Here is a 23,710-nt window from a genome sequence, read left to right on the forward strand (position 1 = left end):
TTTTTCCCTGTCCTTTTTTTTTTTTTTTTTTTTTTCTCTTCCTCTCAGTATGTTTCTCTGGGTGAGAGAGTTTGTTTACAGTCGGTCTTCCCAGGGAGAATTAAAACTGCAGTTCATCCCACAATGTTCTCATTTAAGACACCGGGGCTCCTCTCATGCTGGTTGGCTCTCTGGTAAAGAAGCAAAGAAATGTGGCTTAAATCAGAGCTGCCACTGAGTACATGTCCTGCAGTGTGCCCGGAGACCACAGAGAGGGGATAGCTGCTAGGTTTTTGCACAGCAGAATCACCTCTGTAATTGAGAGAATAATTTTCCACCTCATTTACAATGGTATGATACTCTCATCGCAGTTAATAATGCATAAGCATCACTCATGCTGAGTATTTACCTCTCTACATTAATTATCAGAGCCTCAGTTGGGTAACAGCTCTGCAACATGTGGTTGAGGCGTCGCAGGCACTTTTGCCACCCTGCTGGTAATCACACGATATAAGTAAATGATTAATGTGAGTGTGTCCAACAGAGGTCCATCTGTGCTTTTTTTAATGCTTAATGTAATGCCCAAAGGGTTTAAGATCAGGAGTGTTCACCGTCTGGATTTTCTTTGTTCGTTCCCTTCATGCAGTGTAAAGAAATGTATATTCTATCGTTATTTACTCAACATCAGCTGCTTTTGGATATTAAAATAATGCTTCAACCCCTCAAATGACCATTTGTATATCAGTTGCTCACCCCGTGTTATATTGAATTCTTGGAGAACACTTTTTTTGCATGCCTCCAAAGTGAACGAAGAATTCAAAAATTGAGAAAATTCTTGATGAATTGAAGTCATAGGGTTCCTCAGACAACTCGTGCAGGATAATCCAAGTCTTATTTATCCAGTCATATGCTCAGTACTTCCCAAACAGACGGTTCTGTCTGACAGGGATCTGAACTATACGTGAAATTAGTCTATGCTCTCTTCAAAGCCAGACTTGACAAAAACAGTAATTTTACCTCGCTGAACACGGAAGCTGCTGGTCTACCACTGCCTCGATCTGTCAGTTAATGATGAAAAGAGGGGAAAATGAGTGGAAGCGAGGAGCAAAGCGGCGGTGAAGCTGAAGAAGAGCTATTGCGTTATCCTCAAAAACGGATGAAATTGTGGATAGAAAAGGTTACACAATGTTAATAATTTGGAAGTGGTTTGGCTACTTGAAAGGTGACGATGCACGGACAAAGACAGTCTGGAAAACATGTCGGCAACAAACCATCACCAGGTGGCATCCCAGTGACTACACTGAGAGCGTGAAAATCGGGGCCAAAACTGCAGTAAGTCTGTGGGCAGCACTAGTGGGGCTGCACCACAACAGCAATCAATAGTAATAGATATAACAGACGCAGTGTCATGCTGTCAAGCCAAAGACATGATGCCCATGAGCACCATGGAGAAAGATGGATTCAAGATATTAATTAAAGAGCAAGACTGCAGATAGGAGCTAACAGGCAATATTTTTCTCAAACTGCTCTGCCTCAGCTTTAGGACGAGTGCCATGGGAGGCTGGAAAATTTTTCAGGTGTCAGACATTATCAGGATACTTTTTAAACTTGCAGCATTATCAAGTTGTATATCATGATAAATATCAATATCGATCAATACGGGGAAAGAACTGTCTGCTTAGGAAGTACTGAACATCTGACTGGATAAATGAGACTTGGATTATTCTGCACAAGTTGTGCAGAGTTTATAAACAGATGTTATTAAATATGATCCCCTTATACTTACATTCATCAAGAATTTTCTCCATTTTTGGATTCTTCGTCCACCATGGAGGCATGTGAGAAAAACATTGTTTTCTCTATGAATTTAACATAACACAGGGTGAGTAATTGAGACACGAATGTAGGTGAAGTTATCTCTTTAAGTGCTTGATCTAATGTGTCAGTACGTTTGCACTCACTCCCCACTTTATCTGCCATGTGCTCCACAGCAAAGCGGGCATTAGTGAGATGTTCGAGGGCCACCATGGGCCCATCACAGGGATCCACTGCCACACGGCTGCAGGGCCTCTGGACTTCTCCCACCTGTTTGTTACCTCCTCTTTTGACTGGACTGTCAAGCTGTGGAGCACCAAGGTATGAATCACATCTAGGATGCATTTTAAAGGCCAGAGTGAACCTCATAGTTATGGTTTTTTGGGAGGGGGTTGAAAAAGACATCTGTGTGTAGGGATGGTTTCCTCCCTCTGTGTGTTTAGTGTCTCTACAAGGCTCCATATAAACCAGCTTTTGTTAGGTTTTAACAGCGCTATAGTTCAGGGTGGTAATGTTTCTAATGTTTATTGTAGATGCTGGGTAGCCAAAAAATAACTCATTTGTTCCTCTGATTTTTACAAGCATAAGAGGCTAACAACAGCTACGTGTTCTCTGAGGCTGATGCCTGCACAGCTAATGCTAACATGCTAATGGTTAGCAGGTATCATTCACCATCTTAGTTTAACAATGCAAATAGCATTCAACACAAACTACAGCTGATAAAAATGTCATTAGTTTTGAATGTATTTGATCATAAAGCAAAATATTGGACAAATTTTTACCTGATGGTAGTGCCAGATAAAACAATTTGTATGGAACATAAAAGTGAGTCAGGTTTTTTGACAACCTATCAAACATTTGTCACGATGCTCTGACTGTGGACCAAAGTGCAGAGATCCTTTGAGCCTCGCTGCTAAAAAGAAGCGTGACCAAAACATTGGGAGCTTGACAGGAGATGAGAAAAAACTGTGGCTTTCAAAAATGTGACAACCTGAAAACATCATCGGGTTTCATATTCATGAAGTATGTTTGATCATATCTCTTCTGCAGAACAACAAGCCTCTGTACTCATTTGAGGACAACTCGGACTATGTGTACGACGTCATGTGGTCTCCAACTCACCCTGCTCTGTTTGCTTGTGTGGACGGAGTCGGCCATCTTGACCTGTGGAACCTCAACAATGACACAGAGGTATTACACTCCAACCTTTCCTTCACTACATAAGAGGAGACAAACATTTTCTAATAGCAGACACACTTAAATCTCATTTATCTACTTTTTTTTTCACTAAATAAATTTCTATGATCAAAAACAGCATCGAGGTTTGAGAGCTTGTTTCCACTCCTCTAATAGGTGTTTCATGGTGTTGTTGTTTTAGGTTCCTACCGCCAGCGTGACAGTGGAGGGTAACCCAGCTCTCAACAGGATCAGATGGGCTCACTCTGGCAGGGAAATCGCTGTGGGAGACTCTGATGGACGAGTCCTTGTGTACGATGTTGGCGAGGTAAGCAGGCATGACTCAGCTTTTCACCATCGAGTTTCTCTTTATTTTTTAGTCATAATCACTTAGGCATGTTGTTGCAGACGTGATTCAGCCTCTTCGCTTCCAGTGATTAATTGCACAGTGTTTTGTGGATTTAACTCAAACTATTCTTAATGGGTTTGAGTGTTATTGAGCCATTGTCTATGAAATAGCATATTAGGGCTCTTTTTTTTCTCTTTACATTCAAAGCTTCTATTGAGGTTTTTGAATTCAACCTTGAATGTCTGTCTTAGAAAGATAATCCTTAATTTAAATAAGGGGATTTGTTGGATTAAAGCTCCAGTGTGCAGGATTTAGGGGGATATATCGTCAGAAATTTTATATAATGTTTTCTTTAGTTCATGATCACCTGAAAATAAGAATCCTTGTGTTTTCGTTACCTTAGAATGAGCCGTTTGTATCTACATAGGGAGCAGGTCCTCATGTATGGAGATAGCCATGTTGCACCACCATGTTTCTACAGTAGCCCAGAGTGGACAAACCAAACACAGATTTTTCTTTTTTTTTTTTTTTTTTGGTGAAACTGCTTTATTCAATGTTTTTACCTGTTTTAATCACCTGGCGTCTCATTGATATAACAGTGCGTAGGACCTATGCTAAAAATGTATGTATGGACAAAAGCCAAAAATGGTGTGCACCAAAAAATGTTCGACAGTTTCTACAATCAGGCTTCTACCTCTCCATCTGCGTCGCCAATTTCCTGTTTCCAGAATGTTCGTAAGCCTGGGTCAAAGTTTCTCCCATCAAGTCTGTTTTTATAGATCACAGCTTTTCCGTGGGAAGTGGCGTACGACTCTTTCAGGCTTTGTTTTGTGCATACACAATGTTTCTAAATGAGACCCAAGGTCCGTTTGGGAGGAGACCTCTATGGAGAATTCGGCTCACGATTTTCTCTTAAATGAAATCAACTTTCTTTAATAAATAAATGTTATTTATGTTGCTGTTAGATTGCTGCGAGACCGTCCTGTAAATTCAGGTGTTTGCCTCCCTTTGTGTGCAGCAAGCGGTCGGAGCAGTTGTTGCTTTTGAAAGGCTAAATGCCAAAAAATATGGATTGAAGCAGAATATTTAGTTAGATGAAAGACAGATTGTGAATTTGGGAAGGATTACATTTATGTTTTTTTTCAAAAGATTTTGACTTTTGGACTTCAACACTCTGGAGTTATTGGAAATGTTTAGATCACACAAGTCGCAGTCACCACTGGAATCTTACTCTAGAAATAGTATAATACTAATAATAGAGTAGCCTAATCTTCATCTGAAACTGTACTGAAATACCGAGTTTAAACAGAATGTGTCGATGGAAGAAAAAAAAGCTGCTAAGCATTCAAATGTTGATTGACTGTTATGAATGAGGCTTCAAACTATTCGATACAGCTTTTTAGAGCATCACCTGTGACCTTGTGCCACTGCAGAAGCCTGTGTTCCAGATTTTAATCGTGCCTCTGTTCTGCCCCTCCCCCTCCCCCCAGCAAACTGCGGTTCCACGAAACGACGAGTGGACCCGCTTTGTTCGCACGCTGGCAGAGATCAACGAGAACAGGGATGATGCAGAGGAGCTGGCAGCTCAGCGCCTGGCTGCCTGATCCACTCGCCACAGATGTGATGTTAAAGGGACCAGTGGTGCGCTTGTTAATATCAGCCCCGACTTTGATGGAAGGAAACGATGTGATGACAACATAACCGGAGGGAAAAGGTTTTGATCAGAAAGACGTACAGACATCTTTTCTTTTTTTCTTACACTTTCTTTTTTGGACAACTCTGCCTTTCTCAGTTAGCTGGACTGTCACCAGTCTTCCGTGGAATAACACAAGCGACAGGGCTATCGACCTCAGACACTAAGCCATATTCACGAAACACAAACCAGTCATCCTTTCTCCAACCAGATGCCTTAAACTTTAGTTTTAACCTTTGATTGTAAAACCTGTCGTCATTTAGTGCATGTCATCATGAGCCTTAATTTTGAGTTTTTCAGTTCAGACACTCTGCGGAGCTCCATTTCTCACCAAAGCTGTAGTGAAACAATCACATCTCTAAACACCCAGGAATGTAAACTTCTTATACTGTAGAACCGTGTTGTCATCTCAGCTCCTTTTAGACTTGATAACGTAAATATTCACGTGTTTGTATAATACTGAAATGTCCAAAATCCAAATGTCTTTCTACTTTCTATATTCTATACTGCACCAGGCTTCACTTAATCAGTGGAGCTGGTTAGACTGGAGATAGCTGGAGTATCCTCAATGCCTAAGAAGATGATCGTGTATGCTGTAAGTGCTGTTGACAGGATCTGAACAGAGATCCTTCTGTTTCCTGAAGAATCTCAAAATCTGAGAATGTACTTTTCACACAGTAGAAACATACAGTTTGAATGATTTATTTCAATAAAATACAATAAATACATTTAAATTATTTCCCGAGTCCCTGGTCATGATTTCAAAATAAACACTTCTGAAAACTTCTGTACATCCTCATGTCTCTGAAGTTTAGCTGGCACATGCACACCAAAGCTATTGCACACCAGAAAAAACGCAGTTTACAATCCTTCGTCATGCCATAATGTCCCTCTGTGGAGAAGTACAATATGTACAGTAAAGTTGTGCAAGCTATGCAAACAAAACGCAATAAAGCAGAACTCATGCAGCATTCAAAGTAAGACAACCGCTCAAATGCATTAAATTGAAACGTGGCTCAATAAAACCATTTTGGAGGAAACGTGGCTGGAGGAGTGCGCAGCCCTCGCAGTCACGGTGAGTGATGCTTTATGAGGCCAGGGCCTCCGCATTGGGCATCGCTGGTTTGATTGTCACGTCTCCAGAAGGCTTGAACTTGGGCAGGTGCAGACCGAACTTTCTCTCCACACCGGCGAAGGTTGCAGCAGCCAGGTGGTAGCCGCCGACGTGGTCTGCGGTCACAGAGGGAAGGTCCTTGATGGCGGGTGTGGGAGTTGGCTCAGAGCCGGCAGGACGACTGAGGAGAGAGATCAGGGTGAGATGCACTTCTTGACACTGACGAGAGGATGCATGAACTGTTTTAAAGCTTTAGTCTGTAGGATTTAGGGGGATTTATCGGCAGAAATGGAACATAATATGTTTTCTTTAGTGTAGAATCACCTGAAAATAAGAGTAGTTGTGGTTTCTTTACCTTATAATGAGCCGTTTGTATCTACAGAGGGAGCAGGACTTTGTCTACGCAGTCCGTCATGTTGCACCACCATGTTTCTACTGTAGCTTAACATGAAAGTGCTTTATTCAGTGTTTTTACCAGTTTAAATCAAAGTTTTTGTTCTGGAGAGGAAGAGATCTCGGCGGAAAATTCGGCTCCCTTTTAAAACCTCCTGAACATCTGGATCTTAAGTGATCAGAGAAAAAACATGGGCACACATTAGCAGGTGCTGTTTTGGGATAATTCGGCTCTCTTTAAGAACTTCCTGAACGTCTGGATCTTAAGTTATCAGAAAAAAATGGTAAGGAATTCTAATCGGGAGAAGTTTCAGTTGGTTGCAATCTGCAATCCTTACCACTAGATGCCACTAAATCCCCCTAAATCTTACACACTGCTCCTTTAAGATACTTACTGTCCTCCGAAGTCGATGTACAACCATCTCTGTAACAGTTCATAGGTCACCAGAGTCACGCCAAACTGCGGTGAAGATCTGAAGACGCGAGCTAATGGAAGAGAGTTTCAAAATTACATTATGGGATTCAATATTCTTGCGGTGTCTTCTACACAATTACAGCCACCACAGTGAGCCTCATTTCCCAGCCACGAACCCTTTTATAGGACTGTTGAGTGTGTGTGTTCTTTTACCTCCTGCGCCCTTCCAAAAAGCCCTGAAACCTTCCTCCCTCAGGATCTTCCTGAAGCAGTCGATGACTCCGCTGTATGTCGTCTGGCCTGCTCGGGCCGCCACCTGGAGCCTGGTCTTGATGACATCAGCGGGGGTCACCAGCGAAGCCGCTGGCACACCTTAAGAGACGTTTCACAACAGACATAATGAAGCGCTTTCACTATGCACAGATGGGTGTCATTCCTGCTGCAGCATCATGCAGGGCTTGAAATGGGTATAGCTGTATAGTGTGATATGACAAAAGTACTGTATATAAATATATATATGTGTACAGCCAGGGTGCTGTGAGAGTCAATGGACTGAGAAAACACTAACAGGAGGAAATGCATTTCTTGGAGCAGAAAATGTGACACATCCCTCGATTAATCTCGGATGTCCTTTCCATTCCAGATGTTTGTTACCTGCAATAGCTCCAGCAGTGAGCAGCTGTAGTGCCCCCAGCCTTCCATCCTCATCTGCCAGAGCCGCCTTGGAGTGGGCATAAACAGGAAAGTAGATGGCGGAGAAGGGGATGTCACGCAGGAAGCATGCTTTGGCTCCCTAACAGAAAAAAAAGATCAGTTTAAATATATATATAAATATATCATGAGCAGAGTCAGTGACGGGCAGAGGCTGAGGAGGTTTGTCTTAGGGATTAAGTGGTCTGGGAGCTGTCTTATTCAGCCTACAGGGGGCTTTAGTGTTGATGACGGAGCCAAAGAGCCCCCAGGCAGAGCTGCAGCAGTGGGCCTCCAGAGAGAGATCCATCACACACACACACACACACACACACATAGAGCACAGCCACGGACCCCGGTGTTCTCGGTTCTTCTGCCAAGAGGAAGTCAGCTTTTTTTTTTTTTTTTTAACAAGCCACACACTGTCTGCTCCTCATTAAAATATGGAGTATGAACACATGACTGGAGCTGTAAGTAAACCCACAAGGATCTGGAGAAGGAGCGGTAGCACAGCATAATCCCTCACTAATTTGCTTGTTGGTTGTTGGCCACGGCTCCTTTTTGCATGTTTAACGCTGTTTTGGAAAATTGCAAACAGTCAGCAAAAGGACTGTTTGATCTTCAAATTTGTGATCCTGACCTCCATTATGTCTGTGTACACACACAAATGTTTGCTCAAATACAGTAGTATTTCATCTGTGCATCATTATAGGAAAAAAAAAACATCAAATCATATCAACGGTGGAAAGTACATTTAATCAAGTACTGTATTTTACTTGAGTATTTCCTTTTATGTTTTTACTCTGCTGTATTTACTGTATTTTGACATTTACAGTGATGACTTGTATACCTCCATATCAGCGATATTGTAGGGTTGACTATTGGTGCTTTCAGAAAATATTTACACAATGAGATTTTTGATAACATATAATCAGTAATGTGGATATAATAAGTAAGTAAATTATATCAATTTACTGTAATTCAGCCTTTAAAAGCAGGACAAGAAGGCACTTACAATATATGCTATCAAACATCTAAATCAACATCTAGTCTCATATCACAATATTGATACATTATCATTACTGCCCAGCCCTGGCGAAAAACTCCACCGAGGCCAAATGACCTGTCTTGCAATGTTAAGAAAAGTGGGAAATAATTCCTGTATCCATTCAGTGAACTGGACCATGCTACAACCTTCCACCAAATTTTATGTAAATCAGACCAGTAGTTTTTCCGTAATCCTGCTGACAAACACACCAACCTACAAACCGAACCAAAACCATAACCTCCTTAGCAGAGCTAGTAATATAACACTCTGCAAAATGAGTACTTTTACTTGTGATATTCGCGTACATTCATTCATTCATTCATTCACTCATTTTCCGTAACCGTTTATCCTGTTGGGTGTCACAGGGGGGCTGGAGCCTATCCCAGTGACACTAGGCAAAAGGCACTGGGTGGAAGGCAAGGGTATACCCTGGACACCCGACTATCACAGGGCTAACATATAGAGAGAGACAACCATTCATACTTTGGCCAATTTAGAGTCACCGATTAACCTAACCTGCATGGGAGGAAGCCGGAGTACCCGGAGAAAACCCACACTGACACATGGACAGCATACAAACTCTAAAACTCTGCCCTAAGTGCTGTGATTTGCCAAACGTGTAGTTATGTGTACCTTAAAAAAGTACATAAGTTTTATCAGGATATTCATGCACATTATCCTGATAATACTTCTGTACTTATTTAAGGTGGCATTTTGCTTGGAAACACTTAACTTGTGAATATGTGCTGTTACTTTGTGGTATTGCAACCATTACCTCAAAGTAGAATGGAAATGTTTAGTTGATGAATTGTAATCAAATTTATCTGCAACTAAATTAACAAATTAATTGTTAATGTAATTTTTAAACAAAAAAAAGCCTTAGTTCCACCTTAATTGTAAGGATTTTGTGTTATTCTTTGACTTGTTTTAAGTAGCTTGAATCTCCTTTTGTACAATTGATCAGACAAATCAAAACATCTTTGGCTTTAGGGAAATTTTGATGGATGTTTTTTACTTTTAGTTATTGGTAGATGAATGTCTGAAAATGTCTTTCACCAAACTTCTACCACCAAACTACTATTAACACTGACGTGAACAATAAAAAAAATGTCAGTATTGTGTCTGAGGGACATAAGAGCACCTTTCACTGCCCTTGTATGACAGTTTACAGAGAGACGTCACAGTGCTGCAGAGGTGCTGACCTACCTTGTAGAGGCCAAAGAAGCCCAGGTCTCTGACAACAGTCAGGGCTTTGACCCTGGGGCCTGTAGTGATCTCTCCAGCCACCTGCAGACGGATCTTAACAATCTCCAGAGGATTGGTGAAAATCACCTGGGAGCCTCCAGCCTGCAGGAAGCAACAGGACAAAGACACAGCTGAGGAGTGGTTCATATGTGCAGATGAAGGTTTATCAGATCGACTGAGGTTACATATCTGAGGGGTGAACTTTGGGTGACGATGTAACGATGTGTAAGCATTTTGAAATTTCTAATTATCTCAGTAAACTTCAGCACAAAAGACACTTTTTTCCCCTGATCTGATTTCATGTAGTAAGAGAGTGGCCTTGACAGGAGAAGGAAAAAGCAGGCATTGATAGAGGAACAACTGGGGTCAGAGTAGAGCAGGCGTAGGGTGAGGAGAAGCCCCGGCTCATGGTCGGGAGGCTCTGACCCTGGCACCGGCCCTCTGCCCCCTCGCCTCCCCCGAGGCACCTCCTGTGGCAGGGTGAGCGGCCCGGCCTGGCCTCGCCCCGCACACTTCCCCAATTCACCCCCATTCCCAGGGGAGAGCGTTGAATCACCCGGACGGCTCATGATGCCCTGAAGGCACGGCACCCTCTGACTCAGGCACATTTATCACCCTCCCCAAATCTAATCAGGCCCCGGGTTGGCTGCTGGTGACATTCAGGGCAGGGGGCTTATCTGTAAACATCCGAGCAAAGGTCTAAAAAAAGCTCTGGCACATTCAGTCATTTTCAGAGTGGAGGGGGAATATCCGCTGCTGTGAAGATTGATTCATTCGTCCTGTCTCTTTTATCTCCGCTCCTCAGATGGGAGCGATAATTTAACAAACCGTCAGATTAACCAGACTTTTAACTTTTATAAAACAACACAAGGATGTCATCAAAATTCATATAAATTAATATAAATCTAATGGGACATATCCTGAGCAGTTAATGTTGGGTATTGGAAACATCCTCACTGTCCTGTGTGGGGAGCTGCAGTGTGACCACGCCTCAGGTATGTACCGCGTTGTCAAACTCAATCACACTGAGCTAAACCCAGCGTCATCCAGGACCCTCCAGGGCCTCTTCCTACAATTACACCCTGACAGGGGTCACGACCCCGCAGACCCCGCTCCTCTGTGAGCAACCTGCGGGCTCTGCAACGAGACCGGCCTGTTTCACTTCATCACAGCCAGTGAAGGAATTATGTCTTTAATCTAGTGTTGCACTAAAACGATGTTATTATGTTGCAATTTGAGCCACAAAAAGTCCAATTTGGAGGATTCAGAGACAAAAGTCAACATTTGTATTCATGTAGCCAAATTAATTATTTGCTGAATAACTATAACCTCTTACACAGACTAGACAAATGAGTGACTACTAATCACTGAAAAAAATAAACTACATTTTCTTTTATAATCTTGTAAAACGTGTCAAAATAAATTAGCTCAGTTCACCTGACTGGTATGATTTTTGGATGAAAACTTTATGAGAGTCCATCATCAATCATCATCATCATCAGTATGAAGTGGTGAAGTGATTCCAAATCCTGCAATGTTATGAGAAATTTTATACTTTTTATTCCACTTATCCTACAGTTTTAATTACTAGCTACATAGAACACAATTATATCTTATAAAATATGATAAATATAGTTAAAGATTAAGCACTAGTTCCTAACCTGGGGGTCCCACCCCCCCCATGGAGCTCGCCAAAGCTTCACAGGGGGTCAAAAGGCCTTCTTGATTTTAAGGGATGTATGAAAACTTTTTTGAAGGCCTGTACCTCAGCATTTCACTTGTTTCTGTGGGGAAAACTAAATTAAATTGTTATTTTTAAAGCTTATATTATTATACAAGATAAACACTTTCCCCAAAATCTCAAAGAATAAGGGCACAGTGAAGACTTGAACGCAAACTTTACTGACAATCACTGCTAAATAGCCTCATCCTGCATCAGAAAAGTACCAGTTAAAACAACCAAAGAGCTAACAGAACAACAGCCAAACATCAGGGAGAAGAAAACACTAAAATTATCAAAAAGAAGCCTATTAAATACATGATTGTTAAAAATTAAAAAAAAATAATACATAATACAGAGAACCAAAAAAACTCATATTTAATGGAATATTCACAGTAAATAATCTGTTCAAAATTCAGCCAAATTGCTTGTTTCACACAAAATTCCTATAGTTATTGCATTAGCTATTTGGGTTAATTGCACAGTTTATCAATTGTTCTCTACTGTTATTGTTATGCATTGAATCTAATATGAAATATCCATGAAACAGGTCACTTACTCCAGTGTCCGTGATAGAAAAGGAGCTGCTTTAGAGAAAAGGTTGGGAACCACTAGATTAAACTACCCTATAATTAAATAGTGAAAACCCCGACCAACTACAACAATAAAATGATACTTACACACTAATGCATCAGTAATAATAATCCCAGAATATATAACAATCACAGGGGGCATTTTCTACATTTACTCTTGATACTTCAAGTACATTTTGCTAATGATACTTAGTACTTAAACATAAGTGACATTCTCAATGTAGAACATTTACTTGTAATAGAGTATTTTTATATTTGCAGTATTGCTACATTTACGTAAATAAAGGATCTGAACACTTCATCCACTGCTTCATATAGTCATTAGACTTTGCCTGTTAACAAACAGCTATGTAGCCCTGGGGTACTTATTCACATCGCAATGTTAAACATTCAATATGCAGTCATGTAGTTTGATTTCTCTTGCACTTACTAATGAACTAAAATATTTCTCCATCTTATAAGAGAACAAGCAAGTTAGTTATATAAAGAATACTATTGATAATGTAGGAGTTTAATTAGTATTAGCATTTAAATTGAACAGTAAAAGACAGAAAATAATCTCCACATTATTTACTTATAATCGTGTATGTTTTGCACATCTCTCAGGTGTTCCTTTACTTGGTTTTGAGTTCATCTACAGACTGAATTTAAAAAGATCACTAAAGTAATGCTTACACATCCACCAGCGAGAATCTCTGCAGGCAAAGCGATGGTATTATCCTGTGTGGTGAACTTGTCTCTGACAAAATCATTCACCTGAAAAAAAAGAGAGAGGGAAGAAGAAAAAAGGCAGATGAGACACAATCCCAATCTTGATAGCAGGGCATTAATGTTAACTTGTGGTTGCAGTCACATCTTGATTGCGAAGAGTGCGTTTCTTCCGCGCTCTATGCATGTTTTTCATTCGCACTGAATCATTCGGAGCAACTTTTTGAACACTCTGAGCTACACAGTGGAATGACTTGCCGTGAGTTTGATAGCTTTCTCCGGGGCAACGCCGATGAGCTGCGGGAGGAGACCTGCAAAATATTATTCATAGATACCATTAGAATACCTGACAGAGAGACAGACAAAGCCTGGCTCCAAATGAATGCACATTTTTTATCTTTGCCGAATGAATACATCTACTGACAGCTAGAACAATGTAAGCTGCAGGGTTCTTGTGTGCGTAAAACAAACCCATAAATATTTACAGATGTGGCTGATACATCTGATGCACCACAACACAAAGGTCCCATTGAAAGTGAACAAAAGTCCAAAAATATGACACTGCTGGTGCGCATGGGATCAGCATTGTTGAGGCCTGATCCCACTGTTGGTGGGGAACAGAGAGAGCTGTGTGGTCACGGACAAGATCGGGGGCAAGGAGGGGGAGGGTGGGTGGGTGCTACGGTGGCGATAACCACCATACTGTTTCACCGTCTGTCCTTCATCAAGCCAGATAAACTTCTGAAGGAGCTGTTGAGTGACTGCTGCTGGTATGCAGCCAGAAAACAGCCGAGCGTGTCTGTCTCAGAGTCAATCACCCTCTTATCATGTGCAAGAGAGGAGGAAGGAAGGCAGAGGGAAACAGATCAGAGCAACAAAGAGCTGCAGCGGTGGAGGTAGCAGTAGATGGCAGTCTTGACTTCCTTCATATACGCAGCCTGAGGGTGGAAGTGTTGTATATCACAGGCCTTCAGCACCATTATCACACAGCTGGGCAGAGGCAGATCAGACACTGCTACTACATGAATTCTGCTGGTCATTTCCCTTGGGGAGCTCTCCCAGGTATTGAGATAATGAAAACGCGACCCCTGGGTGTTGCTTTATTCACTGCTGAATGAGGAGGGCAAAGGTTTCTGGTATCAATTAGCAAACCATGCTGCTGATATTAGCACACTGACAAATCCTAATGCCTCTCCATCAGATGGTCTGTTTTGCACGAGAGCCACATGTTGGCCTGCACACACGTTTCCCTTCTATGTACTATAAAACCTGCAAGGGATTACCTCTGTAGAATCCAAAGAAGCCCTCGTAACGGAGCACCTTCTTCGCACAGTCAAAGCTGTTCTTGTACATCAGCTCTCCTACGAAGGAGCCCGTGGAGCGTTGGTTCTGCATGCGCGTCTTCACAAGGTCGATGGGATACACAGCAGTGGCACCGGTTGCTATAAAACACACACACATTTGTCACTGGTTAAAAGCTTTGTTGATGTTTTTGAGCATCTCAGCAATGTGTTACAAATTACGTTCAATTTATTAGCTTGTATTGGTTTTATCAGACTCATACTCACAACTGTTTGACTTACAACTACAATTACTAATTCTTTTCACCGTTGGTTAATTGTTTCATCTACTAAATGACCGAAGGAGTTACAAATTTCATTACACAGGTGTAGATTTCGGGGGGATGAAGGGGCCACGTCCCCCTCAATATTGTGCAATTGTTCCCCCCATTAGAAACACAGAAGTAGCAGGGGACTTTTATTTTGACACAATTAATGCCATTAACATCATAAATTGATGTAGAAAAGGCACAAATTGGTGTATAAAAATTCACCAGAATGCAGGAAATTAAGCGTTTGATGCTCCCCCAAACCCTCTCTTTAACATGTGTCCCAGCCAATGTTGAAACAGAAGCTACACCCTTGGCCCATTATAATGTCACAGAGCCCAAGGTGGCATCTTTAATTCCTTCTTTTGTCCGTCCAACAGTCCAAAACCTGAAGATAATTAATTTACTATCATACATGACAAAGAGTATCAGCAAATCCTTACATTTAAGAAGCTGAAAGTTTTGAATACTTGGTCTTTTTGCTTAAAGAATGACGAGAACGATCAAGGACATTTGTTTATTTCAGCCATAGCCATCATTTTCTGTTATCAGCTTATAGGGAAACTTATCTTGTTCTTGGACAGTTATCTTGGTGCATATAGGTCGACTTGTGGCTCTAATTCATAGTTTTGCCTCTTACAAAATAGCATAATAATTCTGCAGATATGTTCAGGGAGGGGTCATTAATGTGTGTCTGTGTATGAACTATAAACAAACTGCTATTAAGCCCAGAGAAGGAAGTCTGGTAAATGTGGGGAAACTGTTGCAATGCAAGTTGCATTAAACTCCTGCTCTCAGCTTTACTTGCCTTGTCTTGTCTGACATCAAAGGCTGCGGTAATGACACGTCTCAAACATGCAAACAGCTCGGTCAGCACAGAGTGAGAAACAGCTCATTATCACCACCAGCCTCATGATATATATCTCTTTTTGACCCTGCCTGAATTTGCTGCTGGTGAATGACGATTGATGAGTCTTTGAATGTTTGGAGAGAGCACACACACACACACACACACACACACACACACACACACACACACACACACATGAACACTCACATACAGAGGGTCAGAGTGTGTTCCTATCTGAGGGGGGCAGTTATGTCAGACCTTCCTTGTATCAGTTCCTTCCAGTGTAATTAGATGGAGATTCCAGAGAGTGCGGTTCCGGAAGATTTGTGTCATTCCAAAGCCCCAACTCCAACGACAGCCTGGAGCCACCAGTGGCACGGCAGCACAATGCCGGAGCCTCACATCATAACCCCTCTCCCATGCAGCACAATGGCCGGCCCCGGGGCCTCAGTGCACCAGTCTGGCCGGCTAAGGTTACCCCTCAGGCGGGCCAGGGGCTCCGCCGCAGACATGTCACTCACCTCCAGCGATTGCGCCCAGAGTAAACCTGTAGGCAGACTCCGCGGCCTGGAGCCAGATGGGCCGAGACGTTTCAGGACCATGCTGTATAGGAGAAAAAGACACCAGTGGTCAAATGAATCTGGAGAAAGACGGGGGCGGGGGATCAGAACACTAACCATGAATCGGCTGGCTATTAAACTATAGCGAACCAGATACATTGTGGAAAGAAAAATGCTATGGAGTACTCAACAACGGAGGAAGGACATGTCATATAACGTCTAATTCATCATCAGCCAGGATTAAATGTCACAGACAGACCAGCTCTGGTATAAATGACTGTGTGAACCTGGAGTTTCCACACATGCTACATGTGGGAGGCTACGAGCTAAAGGTCTTCATTTATTTTTACAACAAAGTATAATTTCTCTCTTATCTGCTTGATCTCTGGATTGGTGTTTGATGTTGAAAGCGGAGCCCCTTTTGTTTTCACTGTGGTGCAGGGGAACAGATTAGCCCCACAAGCCTTTTCCATGTACAGATAAGTATCTACATGAATATTACACAGTCCGAGTGAGACTCTGTTAAAGCATGTGTGTGTGCAGGTTGAGGCTGTGAGTAACTTGTCCCAGACCAGATGAGGAGGGAGCAGAGCAGATCAGTCTTTCCTCTTCCCAGATGCTTCCACAGAGGGTTGCATGCTAACAAGATCGAGGTCTTGATCAAAGGGTTTAAACAATTAGCCTACTTCCACTAAAGGGCAGGCCTGAGAATTGCTGCATCCCCCCCGAAGGAATCAAATTCCAGACCTCTGAGTGTGAGTCCCAGGAGCATGAGTGGCCTGAAAGCTCTGACCACAGTCTGATATAGAGCCGTGTTATCCGGTAGAGGCAGGAACTATTTTGTTCTCCCACATCCACCTTGACTCTCGCCATTAGCAGACTTTGCTAAAGGCTTCTAAAACTCCTCAAGCCCCACACTGATAAAAGCCTCTTATTAGCGTCTCAGATGTGTGATTGCAGCTCATGTGTATGTGCGGCTATACTGAATAAAAGGGGGAGAGCCTTTCATGGAGAGGTGCAACGCAACAATCCATTCCTCTTCTATAACTATAATTGGTGTACTTTTATCTGGGAGTTAAAGTAATGCACTTCACAAGGGAAGAAAAACATGGGCACTCTGCTAATTCAGCAGCTGAACATTCTCCCTTTTTAGCTCCTTTCTGAGAAGGAAGCAGAGAGAGAAGAGGAAAAGGCTTTGATAAAAGGCAGGAGGATGTGAGGTGTATTAGAGGAGTCAATCAGGCTACCTGTCTCTGGGCTTCTGCTAGGTGGTATGGCATGGCACCTTCCTCCAACGGAGCTATCCTCTCGATGTCTGCATGGTTCAGCCGCCTTAACAAACAACAGCAGGGGAGGGAGGGAGTTAGGCCAGGAAAAAGCAGAGAGCCCCGCATCTCCTGCGAGCAGCAGCAAGTGATGTAAGATTTTCCACAGAACTTTTACTGGCATATAACTTGAAGTTACTGCAACTTTAATTTAGGCTTATATAAACAACAGACAAACAAAGCTGGATGAGTGCCCGTGGCCCAGCGAGTAAAAGAAAGTGTTTTGTTACTAAATGTTTGAGACACAAATATTCTCCACTGGCCTGACGCATCATAAAGTCTGTATCCATGTTTTATGTTTGTCTTGTAAATCAGCCAGTGGAGCCACTGTTGTTAAACCGAATGAGCAATAACTTTATCTTTACAGCCAATAAACAGACCTGCAACGTATTTATTCCATTCATGGTGGAATAAAAAAATAACATGGTTTTGTGTAAATGTTTTCAATAGTCTTAGTGGATTTGAGGAGCTGCAGCAGAACCTACCACAGTGATGCATGGACAGTGGAAAAGTAGGGATAACTTAAATTTATAGTCTGGGTGGATTTTGATTAATTTTTTTAACCACTGTCTAAGCATTCATTATTGTGTTTGTTTAGTGCCTTTTAATGTATGCCATTCTGGATTTTCCTAGAAAACAACGTATGAACTCATACAAAAGTAATCTCTGTGTGTGGCGGTGCATTTATCTCCAGAGACTCTGCCCTCTGCCTGTTTCTTATTTTCCTCTTATGTTGCTGTGGTTGGGATGTTCCTGGGCACAGCACAAGGTAAGATCAGGACTTTAAATCACAGACACAGCTCTAAAAAAAAAATGCAAATATCGCGAGGCAAAACATCAAGTGGACAAAGCTGAGGTTGGCTCTCACTTTCACTGGCAAACAGTGGTCAACAGTTCCTGCATAGTGTAACCTTTTAACTGTCCTTACCCCACATGCATGGTATCCTTTTCAGCTAGAACTGTGATTTATAGCGCCTTTATAGGAGTTTCCAGGAGCGCAAAATACATGAAAAATGACACATGCCTGCAGCAATTTATAAATCTTTAGTCACAATCACTCAAACTATTATTTTAAAACAGTTAAAGGTTGCAAAAAATATTTAGACATACAAATAGATTAGAAAAATATAAGAAATAAAACTATAATACAGCCTATTTTCATGTAAAGTGATTTTATTCTGAATTGTTTTGCCTTTTTTATTGAAAGTTTATGTATGCCTGTAAAAATATTAATAATTTACAGTTTGAAAATATATTTTAAATATTCTATGGTCTACAGACATGTATGAGATGCTGCCCCACATCAGCAAGTTCAATTGGCTTTCTCAGCATCTTCCTACATGATATACAATTTAAGTTATGTCACAGTAAATCACAATTACCACCTCACGGTGGTATACCTTCGCCAACCAATCAAGTTGCAGTTACAGTTCACATCCATGTCTGTCCAGACTCACATGTTGCCATGACAGTTGATCATGCTTCAAATATGGATGCTGCTGTACAGAAACTACAAACTCTAAAACGTGAATGCTTCACACTAAGGTTGCAGGGATCTGTTCATACCGTGTACATTTGCTTATCTATGACATTGAAAAAAATACAACTAGAAGGAGTGCCTCACCTTGATTTTAGTTTTAGGGAAACTGTTTACACATATGTCCATTAAAAAATGATTTCAATTTAAATTACAGAAACAAAATGTTTGTTCAATGAAAGTCAACACCTTCTGTTTTCATTCCATTAAGGGTCATTGTATCTGATGGTAATAATAATTCTGTAATACTGTGATACTGTGAAACCGCAAGATTTTGGGGAATGGTCATCATACCATGAAAATCTTGTACCGTTGCAACCCCACTTCACACACATCTTCAACCTGGCAGCCAGTTTCAAGGTGGACACCCGAGATTAGTGTCACCAATTAAGTGTCTCCACTTCTGTTCCTGAGTTATTACACTGGCTAATGGCTAGAAAAGTGTTTTGCAGAACATTATGATGTCACAGTGAAGCTGACCTTTAACCTATTGGAAATAAAAATGTCATAAATTCATAACTTTATCCAATTAGACATTTCTGCGACATACAATTATGTCAAAATTAGTGCATAAAGGCTTGAGTCATGGCCAAAAATCACCAAAATCTAATCAATATATCGTTCACTTAAGGCAGGGGAGTCCAAACCTTTTTAAATGATGGGCCAGATTAGATTATGTGAAAATACCTGGGGGCCAGCTGCTTCTCTCATCAAATAGGTTATTAAAAAAACAACATAAAAAAAAATTGATGTATGTCTACAAACTGTGTGATAGTCCTACCATTGTGAGGTGAAGGGAAAAAATGTAAAGTGATCTTGCTTGATTTAAGGCCCACATATAACTAAGCACAAAAGTAAGGAAATTTGGTGTGGAGAGGATGGAATGGCCTGCCAGCAGTCCTGACCTCAACTTCACTGAACACTTGTGGGATCAGCTTGGGCATGCTGTTCATGCCAGAGTGACCAACACAACCACATTGGCTGACTTGGCTAAAATGCTGGTTGGAGAATGGGATGCCATTCCCACAGCATTGTGTGACCAGGCTGGTGACCAGCATGAGGAGGGGGTGCCAGGCTGTTGTGGCTGCATATGGTTCTTCCACATGCTACTGAGGCTCCTGTTTGTTAAATGAATAAATTGTTAAATTGCCAATTTGTCTTGTTTCTTCAGACTTCAATCATCTAATCCACCAAACAAGAGTCAACAGCAAAAAAAAAAAAAAAAAGCTGTTTGGTATTGGCAGATAGATCTGGCAAATTTCTCATGGGCACAACCCACATACCCAGCTCTGCTGCTCATCCCACAAATCCATGCTCCTTACAAATGTGGCACCATTTAAAAGGGAAATAAACAGGCTTTCCAATGGTACAAGTTTTATTTCCAAGAAGCATTGTTACAACAAAGAAATAATCTACAAATTTCTAATTTCAAATCTAATACAAATTTCCATACTTTTTGTGCTTAGTTTAGTATATTCTGAAAGTCAAGCCAAGGGCTGTGTAAAATTGGACCGTGGGCCAGGATTGGCCCCTGACATGCCTGTCTTAAGGTGTCACTGAGATGTTACATTCATCAGGATGGGGGGGACAGAAAACCCAAAAGCATATTGCTTCCAGTTGGCCGGCTGTCACCAGTGTGGAGGCATAAAAAAACACGTTCAGTGTAGTCACAGATCGATAGATGGACTCTAGAGAGTTAAAACAAGTGACTCAGAATCTTACCCGGAGTGAGAGTGGAGACCAACGAGCTGGTACAGGATGTCAATCTCCATCGGAGTGATCTGACCAAACTTATTTGCAGCACGAACAAACTCCTCTACAAACGCAATAAAGAGAAGAAGAAATTAGATGAAGCAAACAGCAAACTTTAATCAATGGAGGCCTCAGTTATAATTAAAGTCAAACAGGAAGCTGAGGGGTTAGCCACGTCAGGTATTGTCTACAGCAGGCTAGTATTAAATAGTATTTGCAAACACTGTTCCTTGTCTGTTTTAGAGTTATTGTGGATGCTTGCTGCTAAGCAGGATATTTAAGGAGATTACAAAGAAAGTATTTAAAACCATTAATGCTGTATGTGTGGGCAGTACACTGGCTGAGCGTGCATTCTCTCAGCAGCGCCCTGTGTCACTCTTTTAAATGTGCTTTATATTTAGTTCTTTACGTTGCCTGCTGAGAAGGTCCATTACCATCAGGTGGTATTTCTCAAAGTAAACCTGATGGTGGTTGTTGAAGGAGGGAAAGGACTTAGTTATTCACATCCCCCACTAAGACCTTCTGTCAGGTCCAGGGATTGCAACCTTCAGTCACAAGCCTGCTTCTCTGATCTCAAGTACTGCAATGATATACTTCCTTGCGACTGACAGGCGGCATGTGAGTGTTTGCTTTACCCTCAATCTTATCTGTTTTGTCGTACAAATAACAAGAATTATTTGCAAATACTATTCACCCAAAAAATTGTCTAGAAGGAGGAAAACCATGGGGAGGAAGTAGAGGAACTGTCTACGGTTTGCGTCTTAATAGGAAACACAATTAGGAGCAGATGTGGCTGACAGTACCACTATCAGTTACACAGGTCTACATGTAGGAGGTGATCTGATTACCAGGTTAAAAATGTTCATTTACCTTCGTAATATAGTGCTACAGTAAATGTTCCCTGTGTGTTCTCTCACACCACTCTGTCAAGAAAGTTAAGACATCATCGCACAGCTACATTTCATTTCACATATGAAACATGACTCATTGCAGTGAGCAGAGTGTCTCAGGTGTACCTTTGGTAACAAGTGTGTCTTTGTAAGTGCCAGCGAGCGTGCTGTAGATCTTGCGGACCAACTCCATGTTGTTGAGTAGGGCGTTGAAGGCATTGAAGTAGGAGAAGCTCACCATGTGGGAGGTGCTGCCTCCTGCAGCCTGGAGAAAGATCCAGAGTCAGTCAGCTTCTATATGGGGCAGTCTCAATATGTTTCCTCTGTGTGGGAGGGCTTCAGCTGAATATCATTATACTCTCTTAAAGAAGCCCCCCAAATCATTTGTGTATTAGTATCATTATTAAATTATACCTATTTGTATATCAATTACTCACCCCTTTGGGAAGAAAATGTTTTTCTTGCATGCCTCCACAGTGAACGAAGAATCCAAAAAGGGCAAAGACTCTTCGTGAATTTAAGTCATCATTTAAGCCATGTTTAACAACAGAGAACTTTTAGCAAAACATCTGTTATAGATATATCCTTTATTCAACCAGTTAAAGAGTTAGTTCAAATTTGCTTTTGAAGAGCAACCTGGCCAAGAGGGCAACATTACAACAATAAACACAAACAGACAATTACAACTGTCACAGCACAAGGTAAAAGCAAGTACAGCATCCAGTTAAAAAGCAACATAAAAAGAACAGTTAAATGTGTACAAATTTCTAAAACGATTTCAGTGAGAATTTTAGTAGCAATCGCACTGACCAAGATGCTACTTTCTCGATCCTTTATAGTTGACTTAAATTCCCCAATAGTAACCTTAACAAACTCTCACACAACTCATGCAGTATAATTTAAGTCTCATTCATCCAGTTGTATACTCAGTGCTTCCCAAACTCCTGCATTTTCGCTACAAAATTAATATCTACAACACATCTGCATGATCACCAAAGATATTATGTGAAATGTTATTCTCTGTTTGCTCATTATGATTATCAAACACAATATGCAATGACAAAAAGGTTCTTGCTACCTACTGCTAAAAATAGTATGATACAGTAAACTGCTGTGCACAGAGCCGTGGTCATGTGGGATCCATTGCCAGTGCATATTGTTCAAGAGAACATTAAAGATTGTTTCAAAATGTTGTTACAACAGTATCTCCAAACATTTCAGGAACTGTAAGTGAATTGTGTTCGTTAATTATGGAAATGGTGTAAGAGTTAAATATATGTATGGGTGAAAGTAGAAATCCCTTTTGGAAGACAATGAGATATATTTTTAAACACCGCGTTTTCTTGGAATACGCGTGAAAGCACAGGATGGATAACCTATATATCAAGGTCAACCAAAAAAGGATTTATGTTTATTAAAAATTACTATGTATTTGTATAATGTATCAAAGTCAAGTTTGCTATGAATTCTTATGGATTGTGACTGAATCATAAATTTGTGTTTAATTTTTGCTTCCTCTCCGTTTGACAAAAATATACTCAATATCACTCAATATTAAACCAACAAGATGAGCTGTTTTGTTTGTTGTGTTTATCTGTCGTGTTGTTGTAAGTGTGTATAAATGTATGTGTGTGCACCCTAGGAAGAAAAGTCACTGCTTATGCTGGAGCTCATGGGGATCCAAAGAAAGAAAGAGAGAAAATATTTTCACTACAACGATTTTAGCTGAAAATGGATGTGTTTGGGAAGTATTTAGTCTATGACTGGATAAATGAGACTTCGATTATACTGTACCAGTTGTGTGAGTTTGTAAACGACTGTTTTGATTTAGTTTTTCTATTGTTAAATGTGACCCCTATGGCTTCAATTTATCAAGAATGTTTTTGGATTCTTCATTCACAGTGAAGGCATGCCAGAAAACCAAAGTTTTCTCCACTAATTCAAGGTAACACAGGGTGAGAAATTAATATGAACGATTATTTGGGGGACAAACAGTTAAGTAGTGTCATGTTTCATTTATTTTGAGTCGTGTTTCAGGCCACCTGATGAATCTAAGTCCAATATTCTCTTTCTTTTAGCTCTTTTTTGGTCTCTACCAACTCCTGAGGGGAATTTTTGTCACTTTAGCTGCTAATGCTTCACAGTGTTCACTACCTAGTTGCTAACTGTCCCTGCCTGCTGCTGTGGAGGTAGAGTACAAAGGGTTTTTAGAGCCTTTTAGTTGACAACAGCTGCCTGCTGGGGCCAAA

At 41.1% G+C, this 23,710-nt stretch overlaps 2 protein-coding genes across 3 annotated transcripts in view; one reads left to right on the forward strand and one right to left on the reverse strand.

Annotated features, from left to right (window-relative positions):
- The window catches only part of dync1i2a (dynein, cytoplasmic 1, intermediate chain 2a), a 29,426-nt gene extending 23,677 nt beyond the window's left edge, over positions 1–5,749 (forward strand). The window contains exons 14-17 of the mRNA XM_049593321.1: positions 1,971–2,115; positions 2,845–2,985; positions 3,173–3,298; positions 4,810–5,749. Of these exons, the coding sequence (XP_049449278.1) occupies positions 1,971–2,115; positions 2,845–2,985; positions 3,173–3,298; positions 4,810–4,923 (526 nt within the window). The 3' untranslated portion in view covers positions 4,924–5,749. The remainder of the gene's footprint in view (positions 1–1,970; positions 2,116–2,844; positions 2,986–3,172; positions 3,299–4,809) is intronic.
- Positions 5,699–23,710, reverse strand: part of LOC125899430 (calcium-binding mitochondrial carrier protein Aralar1-like) — a 30,650-nt gene continuing 12,638 nt past the window's right edge. For both annotated transcript variants that reach the window (XM_049593741.1, XM_049593742.1), the window contains exons 7-18: positions 21,588–21,726; positions 20,542–20,635; positions 17,205–17,289; positions 15,919–16,000; positions 14,222–14,380; positions 13,197–13,249; positions 12,906–12,986; positions 9,879–10,019; positions 7,589–7,727; positions 7,148–7,306; positions 6,915–7,005; positions 5,699–6,307 (exon numbers count right to left, since the gene is read on the reverse strand). In XM_049593741.1, coding sequence (XP_049449698.1) covers positions 6,100–6,307; positions 6,915–7,005; positions 7,148–7,306; positions 7,589–7,727; positions 9,879–10,019; positions 12,906–12,986; positions 13,197–13,249; positions 14,222–14,380; positions 15,919–16,000; positions 17,205–17,289; positions 20,542–20,635; positions 21,588–21,726 — 1,431 coding nt within the window. In that variant the 3' untranslated portion in view covers positions 5,699–6,099. The remainder of the gene's footprint in view (positions 6,308–6,914; positions 7,006–7,147; positions 7,307–7,588; positions 7,728–9,878; positions 10,020–12,905; positions 12,987–13,196; positions 13,250–14,221; positions 14,381–15,918; positions 16,001–17,204; positions 17,290–20,541; positions 20,636–21,587; positions 21,727–23,710) is intronic.

This window comes from Epinephelus fuscoguttatus, linkage group LG13 (assembly GCF_011397635.1).
Source record: "Epinephelus fuscoguttatus linkage group LG13, E.fuscoguttatus.final_Chr_v1".
NCBI classification, from domain to species: domain Eukaryota; kingdom Metazoa; phylum Chordata; class Actinopteri; order Perciformes; family Serranidae; genus Epinephelus; species Epinephelus fuscoguttatus.